Source organism: Protopterus annectens, chromosome 9.part0 (assembly GCF_019279795.1).
Source record: "Protopterus annectens isolate FY-2018-M chromosome 9.part0, PAN1.0, whole genome shotgun sequence".
Classification (NCBI taxonomy): domain Eukaryota; kingdom Metazoa; phylum Chordata; order Ceratodontiformes; family Protopteridae; genus Protopterus; species Protopterus annectens.
In genome coordinates, this window is record NC_056743.1 from 284,050,847 (window position 1) to 284,073,662 (window position 22,816).

General features: G+C 35.2%; 1 protein-coding gene across 6 annotated transcripts in view; it reads right to left on the reverse strand.

Annotated features, from left to right (window-relative positions):
* The window catches only part of ABCC8 (ATP binding cassette subfamily C member 8), a 2,552,355-nt gene that overhangs the window by 1,165,624 nt on the left and 1,363,915 nt on the right, over positions 1–22,816 (reverse strand). For 4 of the 6 annotated variants that reach the window (XM_044082868.1, XM_044082867.1, XM_044082871.1 and 1 more), the window contains one exon: positions 20,090–20,128. In XM_044082868.1, the coding sequence (XP_043938803.1) occupies positions 20,090–20,128 (39 nt within the window). The remainder of the gene's footprint in view (positions 1–20,089; positions 20,129–22,816) is intronic. The other 2 variants (XM_044082872.1, XM_044082869.1) reach the window with 1 other exon arrangement.

Sequence of the window (22,816 nt, forward strand, 5' to 3'; positions counted from 1 at the left end):
TCTATTGGTCAAAACTGAGGACAGTTGCCAACTCAAAAAGTGGTCCTTAGAGTGCAAAGATTACTTTTTGGGGGAATGTCACAGCCACTTTCCAGCAAAGGATGGGCAAGTATTTGACTAGTTAATTTAATATCCAGCAAGTCTCTTCATGTTAAACTTGTTTACATTGCACAATCACAATATTCTCAGTAGTTGGGCCTTGTGACAGAGTTCCTGCAGTACCATTGTCAATGATGGATGTAATGACCACAGGCTATTTGCACAATGACAATATTCAAAGTGAAAACATTTAAGAGTTGGGTCTTGTGGCAGAGCTCCTGCATTGTGTATCACTGATGGATGTAGTGACCACAGTCTCAGTGAAAACTTTCATGAGTTTAGTCTTGTGGCAGAACTTATGAAGTATCATTGTAAGGATGTATGCAGTGACCACAGGCTATTGCACAATGACACCATTCTCAATGAAAACTTTCAAGAGTTGGGCCATGAGGCAGAGCCCCTGCAGTATCAGTGTCAGAGATGAATGTCTTAACCACAGGCTGCTGCACAATGACAATATTCTCAGTAAAAACATTTGAGAGTAAGACATTGTGACAGACCTTTTGCACTATTGGTGAAAGAGATGGATGTAGTGACTACAGGCTCTGCAGTCTGAAGGAAGATGGTGACTGAGTGCCAAGGAAGAAAAATGATTGCCATTTCCATTAGACAAGCAATATACGTACTGGCTGGACAAAAAAACTCTACTCCCCAATACACACACAAAAAGCAATTATATCAGAGGTCAACTAAGTTTCTCTGTAGTAATTTAATTTAAAATCAGTTTGCTATCATGCCCCCTTCTAGTAATGTCTCTTGTTTTAAAACAGCAGATCTTATCAAACATCAGTGCTGTGTAATTCAGGAAGGAGATTTGTGCCACTGATTTGACTAATCTTACAGTGACGATGTCTGGCAAATTTGCTTTTGAAATAAACTATGCAGTTTCTGCATGCTTGTCTGGTCAGAACATTCCAGCATGGTATAAGTGTCAAAATTGCAATAATGGTTCAGTGTTGCAAGCATATCAAATTAACCTGTAGGATAGCGATGGAAATAAAGGCAGTGATTAAATTAGTAAAAGGTATCACAGGTTTTTTTATGTAACCAAGCTAGAATACCTTGGAGGAATTAATAGTTACATTTGCAAACATTTGATGAGGTGGGGTACTTTCTCCAGATTCACTGCACTAGAAATTCTCCAGACTTGGATTGGGAAGTGACTTCTGAGTAAAAAAGTGAAATACCTACACTATGCAACTCATTAGTGCCTTGTAAGTAAGCAAGATTTAGACAAGCTCTGTAGTACTTGATGCATTTGAACTTTGAAGCATCTTCCCCCTTGCAGCCAGAAGCAGGAGGGGAAAGGTCCAATGGCTTTTATATTCAATGGTTTGGTTAAAACAAAGTGTTACATTTTCTGTTTAAAATGTATAGGTAAAATTATAGCTCTCAACCTCCCGTATCTAAAATGAGGAACACTACCTCTCTCATAATATATAACACATGGGCAAAACATGGAACACTTACCAACGGCCTACAAACAACTTCAAACAGGAAGCTCACTGGATGAGAAAAGTATATTATTTTATACTTATAAAAGGTTCTGTAAAGAATTAATATGATTTGGTAGTATTTACCATAAATATCAGTTAAAAATATTCCTAACACTTAATGTATGACAGACACTTTCACTATGGAACTGTGAGGAACATCACCTTTTAAGTCCAAAAATAAGGAACATTCCTCTGGGTCACACATTTGTTTGTACTAAATTTTTCCCTAAAGTGAGCATCAATGCCAGATGGGTGGTGCTAACATCTGTTGAGTGATCTAGGCATTTTCTTAAGGTCTTAGTATTACCCTATTCATGCTCCAAAGTGCCAAAGGGGATGGCAATCAGTGGGCTGTCACAATATGCATATTGGGCTGTATGCATACATAATCAAATGCCTGATCTCTACTAGGGATTCTGCCATGTAGGTTTGTTTAAGCACACACACATCTCTCATCTTGAAGAGAGGCAAGTCATTTCAGTACCAATTTCCTCTCCTTCTGCCAACCACCTCCATCAGGTGACTGAGCCACTAATGAAATCTGACACACCTGGGTGATAGCCAGAGCTTTATCTAAATGTCACTGGAGGTGGCAGAATTTAATGTTTAAATTTAATAGCACCAGTAAACTGACAAAACTGTACTGTGTTGAATTTGCTTTCACAAATGATCACCAGTGCAAGTCCCTTAAAGATCATGTCACACAGCAAACAATCCTCTTAGGTAAATATACAAAGTCCACCTATTGACAGCTGTGGAGAAAAGGGAAATACTCTACAAGGGCTAAATTTCTGGTCCTACAAAATACAACCTCTTGCATATGGTATAGCAAATGCAGCCAATGAACTGAAACATTAGGGAAATGAGAATAGGAGCTTATTGCATGGAGAAAAGTGCATGAAATGCTATTAGGAAAATTATTAAATTCAATAAGCTTTTGGAAGCTACCTTTTCCTTTTAATATATTATGCTGCCAGAACAATTATGCTGGAATATAACATTTCTTATTTATTACCAGCAATGCATCTGTTTAACAATGAAAATAAGCTGGTTTGACAGTAATTTATCATCTTTTCAATGTGTGCATAGTTCTAAAAATAGTATTTCTTTTTATAAAATGACTTGGTTAGAAAGAAATTCACTACAATAAAAAAAAAGTGTTACTTAAACCCCTGTTCTTTACAAGTATGGGAAGACTTTCATGGGTATACTAATTTGGAAGAGGGGTACTTCATTTTGCTGCATAAAACATGGCATCTTGTGACGATGAATCAAATCGTGAATGAGGTATAATTACTATGACTATTTTTCCAAAAGACAGGCTAAATAATGACATCCTCACAGCCATGTTTCATGAGGAAGAGGCTAATGATGATACTGAGTTATCTTGAAAGGATGTAGTTTGACTAATGTCTATCACAAATGTTACAACAGAGATAACACAATCTGACATGAAACTATAGGTATGGTCTTCACATTCTGAAACTGCAGCTGAAAAATATTACAAGTGACAGAAAAGCTGGGTTGAGGGCATGGCCAAGATGAAAGCAGCAACTGGTGAGAGCTCTGTGACTTAAAAGTTTTCTCTGACAGAAAATATAATCAAAAAATTAAAACTTAGAGATACTTCTTACCTAATTTTATTCACTAATAGTCAGGGAAATGATTTATAGCTTTAATTTCTTCAAAAGCTGTAAGTTTTCTGTTAGACTTTCAACCACTTGCTTAAGAGAAAAGATACTTCAACATTAGCCACTCAAGAAATGGTACTCAGGATTTTTGTGATAAAAAAGTAATTCAGTCACTGATACCGTGTATTCAAGATGTATTACTTAAACTGGGCAAACTGGATACCAAAACAGAAAGATAAAGACGACACCAGAAAGAACATGGAACATTTAAAAATGTTTATGAAACAGCAAAGATTACAAATCAGCAGTATGGAAGAAGCTTTAAATGATATGATCACAAAGGAAGAATAACTGAAGATGAGTCTGAGACTTGATTTCTTCTAAAACAAAATAAATGGCTCATTGATCAAATGCTGATTTAGAAAACAGACTGAGATGAAATAACATTAGAATTTATGGTATACTTGAAATGTATGAGGGAGACGATATAATAAACAACATTAAAGCTACCTGAAACTTTATCTTATGGAACTGAAAGGGCACACAGATCCCTAACTCACCTATGAAGAAAAAAAACTTACCACCACCAGTTACGTTTATGTCTAGCTTAGAAAAAGATCAAATATTAAAAACAGCATGTCCCAGACAACGTATTAAAACAGGTGAACATGTACTCAGACTTAACAATGATTACTCCATTAAAGCAATGAGTAAAAGAAAATCCTGCTTACCACTGATCAAGGAACTTAAAAAGAACAATATTAGAGCCACTTTGGTGTTTCCTGCAAAGGTCAACTTACTTCTTCCTAAATGAACTAAAATACCTGACACAATGGAGAAGGCGTTCACTTTTGCCAACAAAAGGAAAATCCTTTCTAATACTGAAGAAATGGATTGGAACAGTATATCCTTCAAAAGACTGATAATTTCTGGAAAAATGTTTCTAAAAATTAAAAGCTTAAAAGCAAGTGTATTTTATTCTCTGATTGCAGGACTTTTATTTTCTGAGGCATTAGATTTACCCTTTAAGTAGAAGGTTTGTATTGGACTTTAAGCTTCAAAAGATATGTTAGTATGTATTTATATTTTATATATATTTTATAAATGTATTTATAAATGTTAAACAAATAATTCCTATAAGAGGATGTCATTAAATTATAAGCAACAGAATTTGTAACTTTAAGACTATATAAATTAAAATTTTAATTTGATTTGTTTAACTTTGGTTAGTATGTGCATTGCTGGGTTAATTGAATGTAAGATCTAAGTCTTCTTCTTTCGGCTGCTACCATTAGGGGTCGCCACAGCAGATCAACTGTTTCCATTTCTTCCTGTTCTCTGCATCTTGTTCTGTCACACCAACCACCTGCATGTCCTCTCTCACCATATCCATAAATCTTATCTTAGGGCTTCCTCTTTTCCTATTACCTGGCAGCTTCATCCATAGCATCTTTTTCCCAATATACTCTGCATCCCTCCTCAGCACATGTCCAAACTAATGTAATCTTGCCTCTCTGGCTTTGTCTCCAAACTTTCCAACCTGGGCTGACCCTCTAATATATTTATTCCTAATCCTATCCATCCTCATCACACCCAGTGCAAATCTTAACATCTTCAACTCTGCCACATCAAGCTATGACTCCTGCCTTTTTGTCAAGGCCACTGTCTCCAACCCATATAACATAGCTGGTCTCATTACCCTCTTGTAGACCTTCCCTTTCACTCTTACTGGTACTTGTCTGTCACAAATCACTCCTGACACTCTTCTCCACCCACTCCATCCTGCCTGTACTCTCGTCTTCACCTCTCTTCCACATGCACCATTACTCTGAACTGTTGATCCCAAGTACTTAAACTCATCCACCTCTAGTCCCTGCATCCTCACCATTCCTCTATCCTCCCTCTTATTCACACACATATATTCTGTCTTAGTCCTGCTGACCTTCATTCCTCTTCTCTCTGGAGCATATCTCCACCTCTCCAGGGTCTCCTCCACCTGTTCCCTACTCCCACTACAGATCACAATGTCATCTGCAAACATCATAGTCCAAGGGGACTCCTGTCTGATCTCGTCTGTCAACCTGTTCATCACCATTGCAAATAAGAAAGGGCTCAGAGCTGATCCTTGATGTAATCCCACCTCCAACTTAAACCCATCTGTCACTCCCACCGCAGATCTCATCATTGTCACACTACCCTCGCACATATCCTGTACCACTCTTACATACTTCTCTGACACTCCCGACTTCCTCATACAATACCACAACTCCTCTCTAGGCACACTGTCATATGCTTTCTCTAAATCCACAAAGACACAATGCAACTCCTTCTGACCTTCTCTGTACTTCTCCATCAACACTCTCAGAGCAAACATCGCATATGTAGTGCACTTTCCTTGCATGAAACCATATTGCTGACCACTAATCATCACCTCCCTTCTTCATCTAGCTTACACTACTCTTTCCCATAACTTCATGCTACATACATCATACATTTCAAACATACACATGGATACTTATAACTGCAATGACTAACTGTTTGCAGCCAACAATATTTATCTAAACAATGTATACCACCCATTGTGGGGTGCTGTGCCCCCCACCCACCCTAAATATTTATTCTAACTCAAGGATCGCACTACAGTGGGGAAATGGGCATAATGCTTTGAATTCCATGTGTGAGTGTTATGAGTTTCGATCAAATGTGTTTTCAGTGTTTTTGTCTGTGAAACGTCTGTTGATCAAATGAGCTGTCGATCATATGAAATAGACGCATATATATACATACATATATATATATATATATATATATAGAGAGAGAGAGAGAGAGAGGGTTTATATTATAATCTCGAAGGTTTAAAACTTTGAATCACTAAAGATCGAACTTTAGTGATCAAAGTCTTAAACCATCAAAACAAAAAAATACTAAATTAAAAAAAAAACTAAATACTGTGTAGGCAGGAGGCAAGCCCCCCTGCAACCCCCACACCTCCCTACTTAAATATACCAACTCTGAGAATGCACTACATTAAAGTAAATGGAAATTTCCCCCTATGGAGATTTTCCGTTTAAACGTTCGATGTAGTGCGTTTTCACTATTCTCGTGTCGACAATATCATATTCGATATTGTCAGACTTCGAGATTATAATATAGACCCATAGATATATATATATATATATATATATATATATATATATATATAAAACATATATATATATATATATATATATATATATATATATATATATATATATATATATATATGGGTCTATATGACAAGGTCGACAAGTTACAAGATTGACAACCACTTGATCGACACGAAATCACCGACAATTCAGATAACCGACAGTGCAAATAACCGACAATGAAATGTTCGACAAATCTAAGTGAAATACCCGACCACAGTGTACTATTTAATGCAGTAGCATTATCTTACAATTTTGCTGTATAACGCATACAGAACACATGTCCTTTTAAGGTAAATGCACCACGTCACTAAATAAATAAAATATATCGTACAACAACAGATAAATGTACAGTACTCAAATCTTCTTAGTCCAAACACTGAAACACGCTGAAATGTATGATTTACATCTTAAGCAGCCTTGCAATAGCTTTCACAATCTCGACATTAGAGTAGTTTGCCATATTAGAGATTACCTTGTCAAATCTCTTCTGACGAAGTACTACTTTCCTCTTTTTGGGTGACGATACATACCCTGTAGACATCCGCACTCTGAGCTCATCTACTCGGTCTTGTTCACGAGCTAATATATGAAGTAAATGCCTCAAAGCAGTCCCCCTTTCACCGAGCAAGCATTTCAATCTCCTATGCCACGCCTCCACTTTATTTTGCGTCCGAGGCAGAGATAGTTCATTCAATTCAAATACATTCCAGAATGTAATTGGGAACAACGGCGGAAATCTAATTGAAGGTGTAAATCTAGTGTTGAACTTACGCCTTTTCCCATACATGTACCAGTCTGAAAAGTACTGTAAAATATCCTTCCCTTCTGGTGGAAATATCGCTCTAAGTTCTTCAAATGTAACTTTAACTTTGTCTTCAGGTAAGAAGGCTAAGGCCACTAATGATTTCACAGCGAGCTGCAGTTCCTGTGAATTATTGTACGTAGAGGCCAAACCTAAAGATTGTACCTTTCGCCAGATGTTTTGCCCAAAGTGAAACAGACAACCCTTAGAACGAACATCAGGAATGTTCATTCTAATGCTCTTTAATGCAGCAATTTCAAAATCACATAAAACAAATCTGACTTGCATTCCTAAACCATTTGATGTGAGCAAAAAGAATATACCATTCCATAGATAGTTGTAAGCTTTTAGTGATTTCTTGGACATTAATGCATAAATTAGAGGGACAGATCTCATGTATGTCTCATATTTAACAATTGCATGTACGCTGTACAATTGCCGTATTGTTACACCTTTCGATAAGAATGTACCATCCATCAGCCATATACTAGCTTGGCTTAGATCACGTAAATTATCTATAGTAGTGAATACTACCACTGTTGTGTCGGTTCCTTTGTCTGACATAGACTTACTTAGAAATGTACCACTTTTTAGGTTAAATTTGCTAAAATCTATGTTATCAAGTGTTAGTGCAAACTTTTTAGTTAATCCACACTTGAGACGTCTAACGCAGTTTACTTGTTGTAGCAGTGCTGTTCTTTGAGGAAGACAGTCAATTGTAGCTAAGGAGGTTGATGCTAAAGCATCGTCAACTATAAGTGCCGGTGTGTCTCTACCCATGGTAGCTCTAGATTTTAGGTCACTACAAACAATATATCATTGTAGTTCCCCTGGCTCTGCAGCATGGCAATGTGCAACTGATTTTTCAAGCTTATCGCCGTCAGGCAAGTACACGGTAACAGCTCTACCCTTACAGCCCTCTGTAATCTTATATTTACAAGCCCAATATCTTTTACTCTGCCTTGTACGTTCAAGGTAGTAGAGATAACTGTCAATTACTAACATTGGCTTCATCTTTTGTGAATCTACACTGTGATATATAGATCCTACTACTCCCGGACTACTCATCTCAACATTCGCCATATTGTCTTCGGTGCATAGCACATAGTACGCCGACTAACACAACTATTTAACATGTACACTGCGTCTCTATTTGCTAATACACTGTGGATATGTATATAATTATTATGTCTGCAATAGAATTTATGGCAGAATGCATTCTTTACTCCGTATGTATTCACGGAAATAATATTAAATATTGTAATTCTACGTACTTTACTGCCAACAAAATTTAGTTTGCTATGTTTTACTAACGTTTGGAATAGTGTGTTGCTGAAACGAGTATTTACACAGTAACTGTTTGATTGTCGACGTTACGCTATGTCGATTAGTTGCACTGCCGGTTATCTGAATTGTCGGTGATTTCGTGTTGATCAAGTGGCTGTCGATCTTGTAACTTGTCGACCTTGTCATATAGACCCATATATATATATATATATATATATATATATATATATATATATATATATATATATATATATATATATATGCATTGATTTTCCTTTTGTATAACAGTTTAGTATGATAAGATTACTTGTCACCTCCAACTTTATGGATATCTTTATCTCTTCAGGTCCCACTTTGTCCTAGTTATTTATTCACAGATGTATTTATAATAATGTTAATGAGTAAATAATTTAGGAATACTGAATGGATAATTTATACTACTATTACAGAAACTGGTACATAGTACACAATTTGTTGAATTATTTAATATTTGTGATTAACAGAAAAGAATTTTTAAACTTTTATGTAGTAATGGGGCTAATGGTTTTAAATAGCAAAATATACAACTAAATCAACAATCTCTTAATATGTTTAACTTATATATAATAGTGTATTAATTATATGTAAGTCAAGTTAGCTTTTGGCTAGTTTTTTCGTGAATGTTTAGGAACTGAAAGGTAAAGAGATAGTATAGGAATTTTTCTATTTGACAGGAAAACTAGGAACTTTGGTATCCATGGTAAGTCATGTTTTATTATTAATATATACAGTTACAGTGGTAGACACATTTTGTTACTTGTGAGTTTTAGTAGTTTAGTTTGTAGAAAGGAAGAATTCAAAAAATGTAGAATGTTGAGACAGTGTTGGAGGAATGCATTAGAGTCTTATATACAATTAAATTAATATGGTGGCTAAATGTGTCATATTATCTTATAAAAGAAATATTTTTAAATACACAGTATGAATTTTTGAATCTACTGTCAATGTAAATGGATTAAATAATGTCAAAAAAGAAAATTATTAATGAGATATCTAAAATTAAATAGAGGAGATATATTTTTGCAAGAGATTCACCTGATAGATAAAGATAAGCAATATTTAAATAACTTAGGTTACAAAATGTTAACATCTGTCTTTTTAAAAAAAGAGGAGAGTAACCGCAGTACTGAGAAAAGTAAAAAACAACAGTATAGAGAAAATCTACTGTAATGCCTAAGGTCATGGAATCCATTAATGATCCAAAAGGAATATATATGTTTGTGATAATAAAATATAATGGCAAATGCTACATAATAATTTTTAGTGGATCCGTGGAACTTGTGCAAAAGTGGCTAAAGATCACTTAAACTTACTACAAAATCATTGGAAGGGTAGTTTTATTCTAGCAGAGATGTTAGCTGCATATCTAATATAGAAGATACAAGTGAACAGAAGAAAGCTAAAATTCTGGCATCATCTAAAGCACTAAGCAGATGGATTAGTAATAATAATATAGTTGATTTAATAGTAAAAGCAGAAGATAAATCATTGCTATTCACTTATTATTCTTATGTGCATGGGATACAAACTAGAGTTGATAGGACTGATGCCTCTACAAATTTACTTAATAAAGTGAATTATTTTAAAAATATTCCTTGTCTCTTATCTGATCATAATGCACTAAGTATCAATATTAATGGATATAAGTAAATTTTAAATTATTTACATAATCCCAGTATATATAATGAGAAGAGTTACCTTAAGGAAAAAAAATCAAGAATTTTTATTTTTTGAATGGTAATGTTCGGGTTAGTAGAGTCATATTATGGGATTGCTTAAAAATGCATATTAAAGATAGAATGGGAAGATGGCGTAGTAATAAAATGAAAGAGAGGAATAAAGAGTTGCTAGATATACTTGATGAAATACACAAAAAAATTAGATATTACTAAAACCATTAAAATTAATGACAAAATACCAAACAGTTTTAATGCATAAAGTGGAAATAGCTTTAGAAAAAAACAGAATTGCACAGTTATGCGATGACTTCAAAAAATCTACATAGATTAGCTAATAAAAGTATGATGTTAAGCAAAAAGACACAGATAAATAATGTCCAAAATCCTCACACCAATAAGCTTACTTTAGACATAAAGCAAATGTTTAATATTTTTTTAAAAATTCCATAAAGATCTTAATAAAGTAATAATCCTGATAATTATAAAATCATAAAATTGACAAGTATTTAAAGAAAAATGTCACTAATAAACTTAATGATTAGCAAATATCTATTTTGAATAAGCCTATTACCCTAATAAATGTTGAGGAAGCTTTAAAAAGAGAAAATGGTAAAGCTCCAGGATTCAATGGTTTAAATATGGAATAATAAAGTCTGCTTCTGAGTGACAAAATAATTCCTCCTTTGTGGAAATTTTCTGAAAATCTTACCGATACTTAAACAATGAAAGGATAATAAGTTTGTTTCCTCATATAGACCTATTTCATTAAATATAGATTGTAAAATATTTGTTTCTATCTTCACTACAAGATTAAGAGATATGGTAGGTTAATTAATAAAGTTCGAACAGGATTTATAGTCAATAGATTAATGTATGATAATATAAGAAGGGTAGTAACTATCTTAGATTTAGCAAAAGTAATGAAAAAATACCTTAATTAGCTTAGATATTGAGAGAGCTTTTGATTCTGTAGACTGGAACTACTTGTTTAAAATGTTAGAAGCTTTTGCATTACAACTTATTGCATTTTGCATTACAATTTATTGGAATATTAAAAAAACTGTATACAGACTCCAAAACATATGTTAAAATTTGATATTATATTTCTCAAGGGTTCACTTTAAACAAAGGCACAAAGCAAGGGTGTCCCATGGCCCTCTACTTTTTGCATTAGTTATTGAACTCGCTAACAGCATAAGAAGCAATGAAAAAAAAGATTGATTCTCAATTAACAAGATTGTCAATCTAAAATATAGCTGTTTTGCAGATATTTTACTAACTGCAGGACATATGAATTATTCAACTGAACAAATATATGACGAAACTGAAAAGTTTCAAGAAGTATTGAGGCTGAAATTTAATATTAATAAAACTGAAACTTTAGTGTTAAATCAATTACTAGATAGCAAATTTAAAAATGAATATAAATATAATTGTGAAGGAAAATAACTAAAATGTTTATAATAAAAATCTATCAAGATGTGAGAAAAATCATTAATAATAATTTTGAAATAACTGACGTGTCACGTGTTATTAAAAAATAGAATGAATGTTTGTTTGTTTTTTTTTTACTTTGCAATATAGGTTAGATCTGATTATAGTACCAAATATTGTATACATACTGCATTCAACAGCTTTAATACCTGACAAAAAACATTTAAAGGAAATGAAAAAAATGTTAACTTCATTCTTATGGTATCCTAAAAAGCTGAGAATTGATTATGGAAATCATACAAGATTAATGCAATATATTGGTATTAGCTTCCTAGATGTAGAATTCTTTTATACTCTGGCCAGACTCAGCTTACAATAGTCAGTGAATAACCATTCAGGAACAGGTTTTACTAAATTCTTATAAATTTAGCAAGTATAATAAATTAAAAATTTCTAACAATCCTTTCAGCTAGTTAGTAACCTTTAGCTTAAAAGAAAATTCACTTCAATCTTTAGACTCGGCATATATGAAATTAATTCTTAAAACAGTTAAGAGTTAAGAAATATGTACTTAAAACTGCAATACTATGAAAATGGAAATGTTTGTGATTTCCCATTGCACGCACCTCTACATTTAAGGAAATTCAGAGTAATGTTAAAATGAATTTACTGAAGAGGACTGGATTAGTATTAATGTCTGATTGCTTTGAAAAAAGAAAAAACAAAGTTGTCAGAAAATTTAATGAAAGATTATAAGTTGGATGAATCTGTTAACCAGTTATCATTCATCATTAAGACATTAAATGAACTTATAGATTATATGAGGGAAGAGGAGCAGGAAACTATTCCCCCATTATATGACTATATTAATGCTATCATCAATGGTAAATTGATCTATAAAAGGAAGTTTATTTAAGTTACATAAGTTAATTATAAATAATAAATTTTGATGTAAAATTCTAGAACTTTTTGATAGTACTGGACTGAGTGACTCAGCATATGGTAAGAATAAAACTTTGCTAATTAAATGAGTTAGTCAAACTTCTTCAAGTTTATACTGGAACATTTTTTTATGGAAATATATACATAGAATGTTTGTTACTCCCTATAAAATCTCTAAGTTGACATGCATGTTTACGGAGTGTGAAAAATTAAAAAAATATTGGGAGGAGATAAGTATGTTTTTAAGGGGTTGTGATCTGATAATCGTTGTTTAACTAGATCAATAATACTAATGAATGTTCCACTTCCTTTATCTGTAAAAGCCAAACAACAAAAACTGTTCTGGAGTCTCCTGGCAATAGCTTAAAGTTATTAGAAATAATTAGAATTTGAATTCAGTTCCTACATTCAAAGAGTTTTTAAATTTAGCAGCATTACTATGTAAACCTGAAAAAGAAGTCATCAGAACAAGAGCTATAAATCATACTAAGACTTTTAGTGGTTTGAGAAAGCCTTAAAATGTTGCTATTGAAATTCCAAGACTATTAATGTGTTAATTGTATAAGATTAGCTTGTGATTCCATTAATTCCTACCACTGTACAAGAGTATGTGAAGTTGAATTTCATCCTTTCAGTGTATATACTGTAAATATGTAAAATTAATAACAATTTTCTTTAAAAAAACTGGGTTAGAGAAAATGCTACTATGGCAACTTGAGAAGTTGTGTTTTTAGATGACAGCTAAACACTGAAACCCAAACATTATGTTTCAGTGGTAACAGAAAGCACACAGCAGCAGCAGTTATAACACAAAAACAGTAGCACATAAAAACAAAATCAGAACTGTTATGTGTACTAAATACAAAAAAATACTTATTTATCAATAACAGCCATGTGTGGGACAGAATTGTAGCATATATTATAATTTAAAACTGAAAAAGCCCATTCAAATTTCCACCTTGGACAAAAAAAAACTAGAGCTTCAGACTGACTGAGAAGTTGGTATTATTATGTTAGAACAAGCATAAGAAACATCTATGGTCAGCTTACTTTCTTTAAAGTTTGATTGTGCAAGCAAATTGTAGACATCAGATCAAAACAGACATAACAGGATTATTTTGTAAAGTGCTTTAGGCAGTGCATTCTTTAAAGAAAATTCAAGATGAAACAGGATTATGAGCAGGTGTGTAAGATACCTTTTTTCTAACTTTACATGTGATTGAACAAAATCTGGTACATTTAGTTAGTGTGATTGTTACAGTAGGCATTAACAGGACAGTTAGATATCACAGGCAACCCAAGAGATATCTTTTTTGCAGACAACACAACTATCTGATGAATGTACATAAAATATACTCAGTGTGAGAATATATATATATATATATATATATATATATATATATACATAGGGAGAGAGAGAGAGAATAGGGCAAGTCTAAGAAAATGTGTGTGCTTTAATGTAGAACCAAATTGTTTTTTTCACAAATTGATTGTAATTTTCATAAAGATAAAGATGAAAAGAAACGTGTAAAGGAGGAGAGTAGAATCAAGATGAGTTCATATGATAAAAGTGTGGACATTAAATTGAAAAGCGAATATAGAAGTTCAAGTTGCTGAAAGTGAAAAAACATGACAGTAAATATTAATGTCTCTATTACACTGGAAATTATAACTGGAATAATGTGTACAGATAATTACTATAAAGTGTTAAATATGAATGAAAGGAGTTCTAGGTTAGCTGCAACATGTATGGATACTGTTTTTCATCTGTTTTAGTTTTGCTTTCATATTTAATGATTTTAAAGTTTTTTATACTGTTTAGTTATTGCACAAGGTCATTTGAGGAGCTTTCAAATCATCTGTTAGCATTCCCTTCTTTTTTCCCATAGTCTCTGCAGTTCTTTGATGGCCACACAGCGGAGAATGACTATCAGACATTGCTGAAGTTTCTTACTTCCTGGACACTGACAGCTGTATCTATGGTTAATCTGCAAGTTAGTGCATGTTGCAAAGAGGATGAAGTCTAAGTACTAACAATGGTCATTTGATGCCAACGCAGTGTGTTGCCTGTTAAACCATTACACACTTTATGAAGTACTGTTCTCATGCTTGTTGTATGGAGAGCTGAAAAGCCAAAGGTCTTGCTTGCTAAAAAGATGTGTTACTTCAGACAGCTGAGGGAAGATGAAGGAAGATGGTAATCTCAAGAGGAAATTAGTCTGACAATGAGCATTTTACATGTCGTGGTTGGTGAAGTGATCATGGAAGGCCAACAACAGGGTTATATTGCCAGTCGGTGGCTTAGTGCTGAGTATTCAAGAAACAGTCTCAGATTGGTCTGAGACTGTTTTGGTCTGTTTCCCAAGATAATAGGTTCATAGATAGGTACTAGGTTAATTGCCCTTGTGGACCTTTGAAGCCTAGCCAATTATCCCATGCAAGAATCAAACCCTATACCTTATGCTTGTAAGTTAAACACCTTAACCATTATGCCAACCTCCAGTAATTAATAAGGATTGAGTTGATTCTCTGAATATAGAAACCAAAAGTATCCCACCTCACAGGCAAAAGATACTTTATTCATAATGCTGACAGACAAATACACAATACGACAAAATGAGGTTGCAAGGAATAATAGCAACTAAGAAAAGAATTGACTAACACTGATGAACAAGGCAACTATTGTGGAAGGACATAATTAAATAGTGAGTAGTATAGTTTTGTTTGATACTTTTCTGCAAGATTGACTGATACATAGTTTTGTATGTGACCTGTTTTTTCAAGGCCATTTTAAGCATCATGACATGATTTGAAATTTTGTCCTTCTTACAGATTTCGAAGTATAAGCTGAAAACAAAAATGTACAGCTCAGTGGGTGAAGGAAATTTAAAACACAAATTTTCCTTAATTTACTAGTAGAGCTGTTATTCAGATATGAGCTTTTATTACGAACTGTGAAATTTTACAGATAGTCTGGCATTAGTACATTTGCATTTATAGGGGAATATCTTAGTGTCTATAAAGTTATATAGGAGTAGACTGTTTAGTAGACATTCATGGGTCTACTTCTAAATTTTAAGCCTTAAATTGCTTATGATCGAGACAATAAGATCAAACTTTTGAAAACTTGGAAATTTAAATTAAAAAAATTATTTATTTATTTTTTTTTTACTTTTTTGCAGGGGGGCAAGCCTGCATATGTTATTTGGCAGATGTTTTACACCAGATGCTCTTCCTGAACGTAACCCTCCCCATTTATCCGGGCTTGGGACCGGCATGAAGAAATGCACTGGCTTGTGGATCCTCAGTGGCTGGAAGTGGAGGAAGGTTTGGAGTGTAGTAATGAGGGTAGGAACTTTGAATGTTGGCAGTATGACTGGTATTGGGAGAGAGCTAGCTGATATGATGGAGAGAAGGAAGGTTGATATATTGTGTGTGCAAGAGACCAGATGGAATGGGAGTAAGGCCAGGTGTATAGGAGGTGGGTTCAAATTGTTCTACCATGGTGTGAATGGGAGGAGAAATGGGGTAGGGGTTATCCTAAAGGAACAGTATGCCAAGAGAGTTTTGGAGGTTAAAAGAGTGAAAACAGTGAAGGTGAAAAGAGTGTCGGCTAGAGTGATGTTTATGAAGCTGGACATTAATGGTGTAATGATGAATATTGTTAGTGCATAAGCTCCGCAAGTTGGGTGTGCGATGGATGAGAAAGAAAAATGTTGGAGTGAGTTGGATGAAGTGGTGGTGAGTGTACCCAAGGGTGAGAGACTGGTGACTGAAGCAGATTTCAATGGGTATGTTGGTGAAGGGAACAGAGGGGATGAGGAAGTGATGGGCAGGTATGGTGTCAAGGAGAGGAATGCAGAAGGTCAGATGGTAGTGGATTTTGCGAAAAGGATGGACGGCTGTGGTGAATACATATTTTAAGAAGCGGGAGGAGCATAGGGTGACATAGAAGAGTGGAGGAAGATGCACACAGGTGGATTATATCCTATGCAGGAGCACCAGTCTGAAGGAGATTGGAGACTGTAAAGTGGTGACAGGGGAAAGTGTAGTTAGGCAGCATAAAATGGTGGCCTGTAGGATGATGTTGGTGACCAAGAAGAGGAGGACAAGTGTGAGAGCAGTGCCAAGGATCAAATGGTGGAAGTTGAAAAAGTGTGATTGTGATGTGGAGTTCAGGGAAGAGTTAAAACAGGCACTGGGGGGCAGTGAAGAGTTACCGAATAGCTGGGTAACTACAGCAGAGATGGCAAGGGAGACAGCTAGAAAGGTGCTTGGTGTGACATCTAGATAGAGGAAGGAGGACAAGGAGACCTGGTGGTAGAATAAGGAAGTACAGGACAGTATACAGAGGAAGAGGCTGGCGAAGAAGTGGGATTGTCAGAGAGATGAAGACAGTAGACAGGAGTATAAGGAGATGAGGAGCACGGCAAAGAGAGATGTAGCGAAGGCTAAGGATAAGACATATGGAGAGTTGTATTAAAGGTTGGACACTAAAGAGGGAGAAAAGGATGTGTACTGATTGGCTAGAGAGGGACCGAGTTGGGAAAGATGTGCAGTAGGTAAGGGTGATAAAGGATAGTGAGGTAAACGTACTCACAAGTGAGGAGAGTGTGTTAAGCAGATGGAAAGAGTACTTTGAGGGGCTGATGAATGAAGAGAATGAGAGAGAGAGAGAGAAGGTTGGATGATGTGGGGATAGTGAATCAGGAAGTGAAACAGATTAGCAAGGAGTAAGTAGGGACAGCTATGAAGAGGATGAAGAATGGAAAGGCTGTTGGTCCAGATGACATACCAGTGGAAGCATGGAGGTGCTTAGGAGAAATGGCAGTGGAGTTTTTAACCAGATTGTTTAATGAAATCTTGGAAAGTCAGAGGATGCCTGAGGAATGGAGAAAAAGTGTTTTGGTACCTAATTTTAAGAATAAGGGTGATGCGCAGAGTTGTAGTAACTACAGAGGGATAAAACTGATCAGTCATAGCTTGAAGTTATGGGAAAGCGTAGTGGAAGCTAGGTTAAGAAGGGAGGTGATGATTAGCGATCAGCAGTATGTTCTCATGCCAGGAAAGAGCACTACAGATGTGATGTTTGCTCTGAGAGTGTTGATGGAGAAATTTAGAGAAGGTCAGAAGGAGTTGCATTGTGTCTTTGTGGACTTGGAGAAAGCATATGATAGGGTGCCTAGAGAGGAGTTGTGGTACTTTATGAGGAACTCAGGAGTGGCAGAGAAGTATGTAAGAGTGGTACAGGATATGTATGAGAGTAGTGTGACATTGGTGAAGTCTGCCGTGGGAGTGTCAGATCCGTTTAAGGTGGAGGTGGGATTACATCAAGGATAAGCTCTAAGCCCTTTCTTATTTGCAATGGTGATGGACAGGTTGACAGACGAGATCAGACAAGATGCCTCATGGACTATGATGTTTGCAGATGACATTGTGATCTGTAGTGAGAATAGGGACCAGGTTGAGGAGACCCTGGAGAGGTGGAGATATGCTCTAGAGAGGAGAGAAATGAAGGTCAGCAGGACTAAGACAGAATATGTGTGTGTGAATGAGAGGGAGGATAGAGGAATGGTGAGGATGCAGGGAGTAGTGTTGGAGAAGGTGGATGAGTTTAAGTACTTGGAATCAACAGTTCAGAGTAATGGTGAGTGTGGAAGAGAGGTGAAGAAGAGAGTACAGGCAGGGTGGAATGGGTGGAGAAGAGTGTCAGGAGTGATTTGTGACAGACGAGTACCAGTAAGAGTGAAAGAGAAGGTCTACAAGAGGGTAGTGAGGCCAGCTATGTTGTATGGGGTGGAGACAGTGGCACTGACAAAAAGGCAGGAGTCAGAGCTGGAAGTGGCATAGTTAAAGATGCTCACATTTGCACTGGGTGTGACAAGGATGGACAGGATTAAGAATCAGTATATGAGAGGGTCAGCTCAGGTTGGACACTTTGGAGACAAAGTCAAAGAGGCAAGATTGCGTTGGTTTGGACATGTAGTGAGGAGGGATGATGGATATATTGGGAAAAGGATGCTAAGGATGGAGCTGCCAGGTAAGAGAAAAAGAGGAAGGCCTAAGATAAGGTTTATGGACGTGGTGACAGAGGACATGCAGGTGGTTGGTGTGACAGAGCAATATGCAGAGGACAGGAAGAAATGGAAACAGATGATCCGCTGTGGCGACCCCTAACAGGAACAGCCGAAAGAGAAGAAGAAGCAGGGGGGCAAGCCCCCCTGCTCCTCTACACCCCTTGCTAATTAAATATACCAACTCTGAGATCATACTACCATTCCATGCTGTACAGCAATCTCCATTTAAATGGTTTAAAGTTTCAAAACTTCAATCTTATGGTCTCGACCATAAGCAATTCGAGGTTTTGAAAGTTTGAAATATAGAAGTAGACCCATATATACATATATATGGACGACAACTTTCCAGTTAGCGCACCCCTGCACAGATGTTAGCCATTAAGCACATTACACTCCACGTAACTTAAAATTGCTATAAACTGTTTTACGTAGCCAGTCTATCTTTTCTGCACTAAATCTTTTGGTTCCAGTGACATCAGCAGTTGGGTGCCATCATACACAGTAATACATATAAACAGAGAAGGAATACAAAATGAATAAAGCCACACTGAGCAACCCACACATTTTAATAAAAATAATTTTCTCAACTCCTGAAAGCCATTATGATTTTCTTGATTTTCTTTCAATCAGTTATACAATGTAAAATGAATGATGCAGCTACAGACATCATTATTTTCCATAATAGTTCTGCACATTGATTATTAAGTTTGGAGAAGCTTAAGCTGCTAGTGGTCTAGATTATATGTGTCCATGCAGATGGCATATATCCTTAATTTCAATACTTGTTTGTCCAGTTCTCCACTTTTTTCGCCCTCAGAAAGCTGTAATAACTTGAAAACGAACTAACTACTTATGTTTTACAAATGCCACATAAATCATAGTATGCATAGGTAACATGTCTTTAACCTTTTTTACATAGCTCTAGATCACTGAACCTTTTCAGGCTTAATGACTTAAAAATATGGTATGAAGCAGAACTGTGAAAATGTATATTTATCTGGAAGGAGAAATTGCCATCAACTCAGTTATATGAAATTTCAATTTATCCAGTAATCACTTTTGATTGTGAGACATCTTTTATTTCATACTTTATAGGCCAGATTCCAAAAGACTTGCTCTCAGTTTAAGTGACTTATTTGCTGTAAGGCCTAACTATATACAGGCTTATTATACAGACCAGATTCAAAAACACCTGCCCTCAGCCTGCTGTCACTCTTAAGTGGTCAATTAAACTGATGGCAAGTCTTTTGGAATCAGGGCCCATGTCTCTACACATATTGACAGTTAAGAAATGTTACTCAGTGTTGTTACATTAATTTTCTATGGACACAAGCAACTAGAAGAGAATTAGAAATTTTTTTTTCACTTTTTTTATCTAAACTGTGCAAAAAGTAAAGCATAAAGCTATACATTACCTAATGTCTGCATCAATGGCTGTCTCGGTCTCTGTGCTGCTGAAAACACACATATACATAAAAACATAACTGAACTGTAGCAAAAATAAATAAACATATTTCAACTTTTTGAAAGAAATATTTAGATTACACGTTTATGTTGATTGGTGATTAGAAAATTAATATATCTGACCTGAAATATATTGCTTTATACTTTACAACGTATTTATATATAATAGGGTACTGACTAAATTTGTGGTGCTACCACATCAGAATGAAAACCACAAAATAAACATTGTTAACAAGTTTATACAGATAGTATTTAATTAGAAACTTGTTTGAAGTTATTGCACCACATTGCAGTGAATCACCTACAAAAAGGAACACTGACTGAACTGGTTCCATATTACTTCTTCAGCAAAAGGCTATGCAAATCTTGTTAATGAAACAATCCCAAATCAAAACATCACACTATAAAACAGTTTTAATAAAATTCTGAAGTAAAAAATGCATAAATACAAAACTTTCAAGCCCACAGCTGTTTCTCAATGTTTACAATACATCGTATTTCCACCACTTAAATACTTATATAACCAGTATGATTATTTCAGGGCTGATATCCACCCTGGTTTAAAGGTAGTTAGTAGGGCGGCCGCGGTGGTGCAGCAGTTAGCATTGCTGCCTTACAACAAGAGGTTCTCCAATTCAATCCTCGGCTGGGGTGCTTTCTGTACGGAGTCTGCATGTCCTCCCTGTGGTCGCGTGGGCTTCCTCCAGGTGTCCCAGTTTCCTCTCACATCCCAAAGACATGCTGTAGGTTGACTGGACACTCTAAATTGGCCCTAGGCGTGAGTGTGTGCATGTGTGTGCCTTCTGTGGAAGGTTGGGTGCCAGGCTGGCAACTCAACACCATAAAACTCCACTGCCAGTCATGAGCGGACAGGTGATCCGCTGTGGCGACCCTTAACTGGGAAAAGCCAGAAGAAGAAGCATAAAACCTGTATTAAAAGAGAGATTATTTTATGTATGATGTATTGTCCATTAAAAAATGTTTTAATTATTCAATTATATAATTAGGCTGGCTAATTTATATTATACAGGTTCTATAAGTATTTAAGCTGTGGAAATGTAATGTATTGTGAACACTGAGAAAGAGCTGTGGGCTTGAAAGCATTGTATTTATACATTTTTTACTTCAGCATTTTATTAAAACTATTTTATAGTGTGACGTTTAGATTTGGGATTTTTTTTTTTACGTATTTTGGTGATTCCTTGGATCCTTCAGCTACTTATCTGAGTTTTTTTAGTTAAAATCTTGTTAATGACACTGGCAAACTGTGGTTCATCTATTAAGCATGACACATACTTTCATGATAATGTAATATACTAAAAATAGTGAAGTGGAAAAAAATTAAAACATTCCAAATTTATGTGTATAGAATCAACCAGATAAACCCTGGCAAAACAGAGAAACTTCTGTACAACTATATTTGAAAATCTTTATTGTAAGGCATCCCACACAGGGGTATGCACATTTCCCCTGAAATAAAAAAGTGCAAAGACATACACCTTTTCAATAATGTATCTTGACCAAAAAAGCCATATTACTGGCTACAGATCTGCTTCAATGTAATGGAACAATTTCATGATTTATAGCATGTTTTCAAGCTATCATATTTCATATCATAAACAATAACAATTCCCTTTTAAAATGTAAAAGCAATGATAGATTAACAGATATAGGTCAGTAGCATCTGCTGTACTAGTTGGAACTTAAAAATACAGAATTATGATAATGTATGTGGAATTTTATATGAAGGGATTAAATGATTCAATCCATGGTGCAAGACCTCATGGTATGCATTACAATCACAAACAGCTGCAAAAATATGATGATGTAGAGAAAAAAAAACAATAAAGATTACAGTATTTAAATAATGCAAATCTCATAAACATAATTTAACCAATATACTACTCTGAGAATGATGATGACATATGAGTCAAAACAAACAGCATTCTGGGCTTCTCTACAGGTGATTGATTTGAAATTCCTCATGCATCAGTGCTTGTCAGAAAAATATGTGTTAATGTATGTGTTTAGTGCTTATTAGAAGCTAAAAGGGTTAACACATTTCATTCTATTTTATGTACAGCTTAGTTTTGTATGAAACTACAAGATGCTTTTCAAACTGCAATATGCTTTCTGAAACTGCAAGATGCTCTCTGACCTAGTATTTGCTGGCACAGCAAAATTCATGTTTATGCCTTTTGGAAATATACTGAGAAGCAGGTGATTATCTGCTAGGTCAGGAAAATAATAAATAGAACAATACTGTTTTCTATAATGTTATTGAACTTGAACAATCAGCTCTGTTCGTGTTATGAGAACACGCACAGCTGCAGAAAAGATAGATACAGTTGAACAAAGACTGCTTGAAGAAATGAACTATAATCTGTACTTGCTTTGTGCTCGAATTAACCATAGTACCTTGAATGGTAACACTGCATAGTGAGAAATTGTATCTGACCGGTGGTCAACAAGGCCACGTTGTTTTTCTTAGGAAGTTTTTTCAGTGTCAGCAGAAAATCATGAACAAACAGCTGCTATGAAATAATATTGTAAGAACTTATGATTTGTTGCGTCAGCTTGGTAGGCAATGTCTTGTAAGAAATGTATAAGAATAGCTTCACTTCCTGATTCTAGTTAGCCAAACTCTGTATTAGCACGTTTTTGTCTCCTTGCTGCAA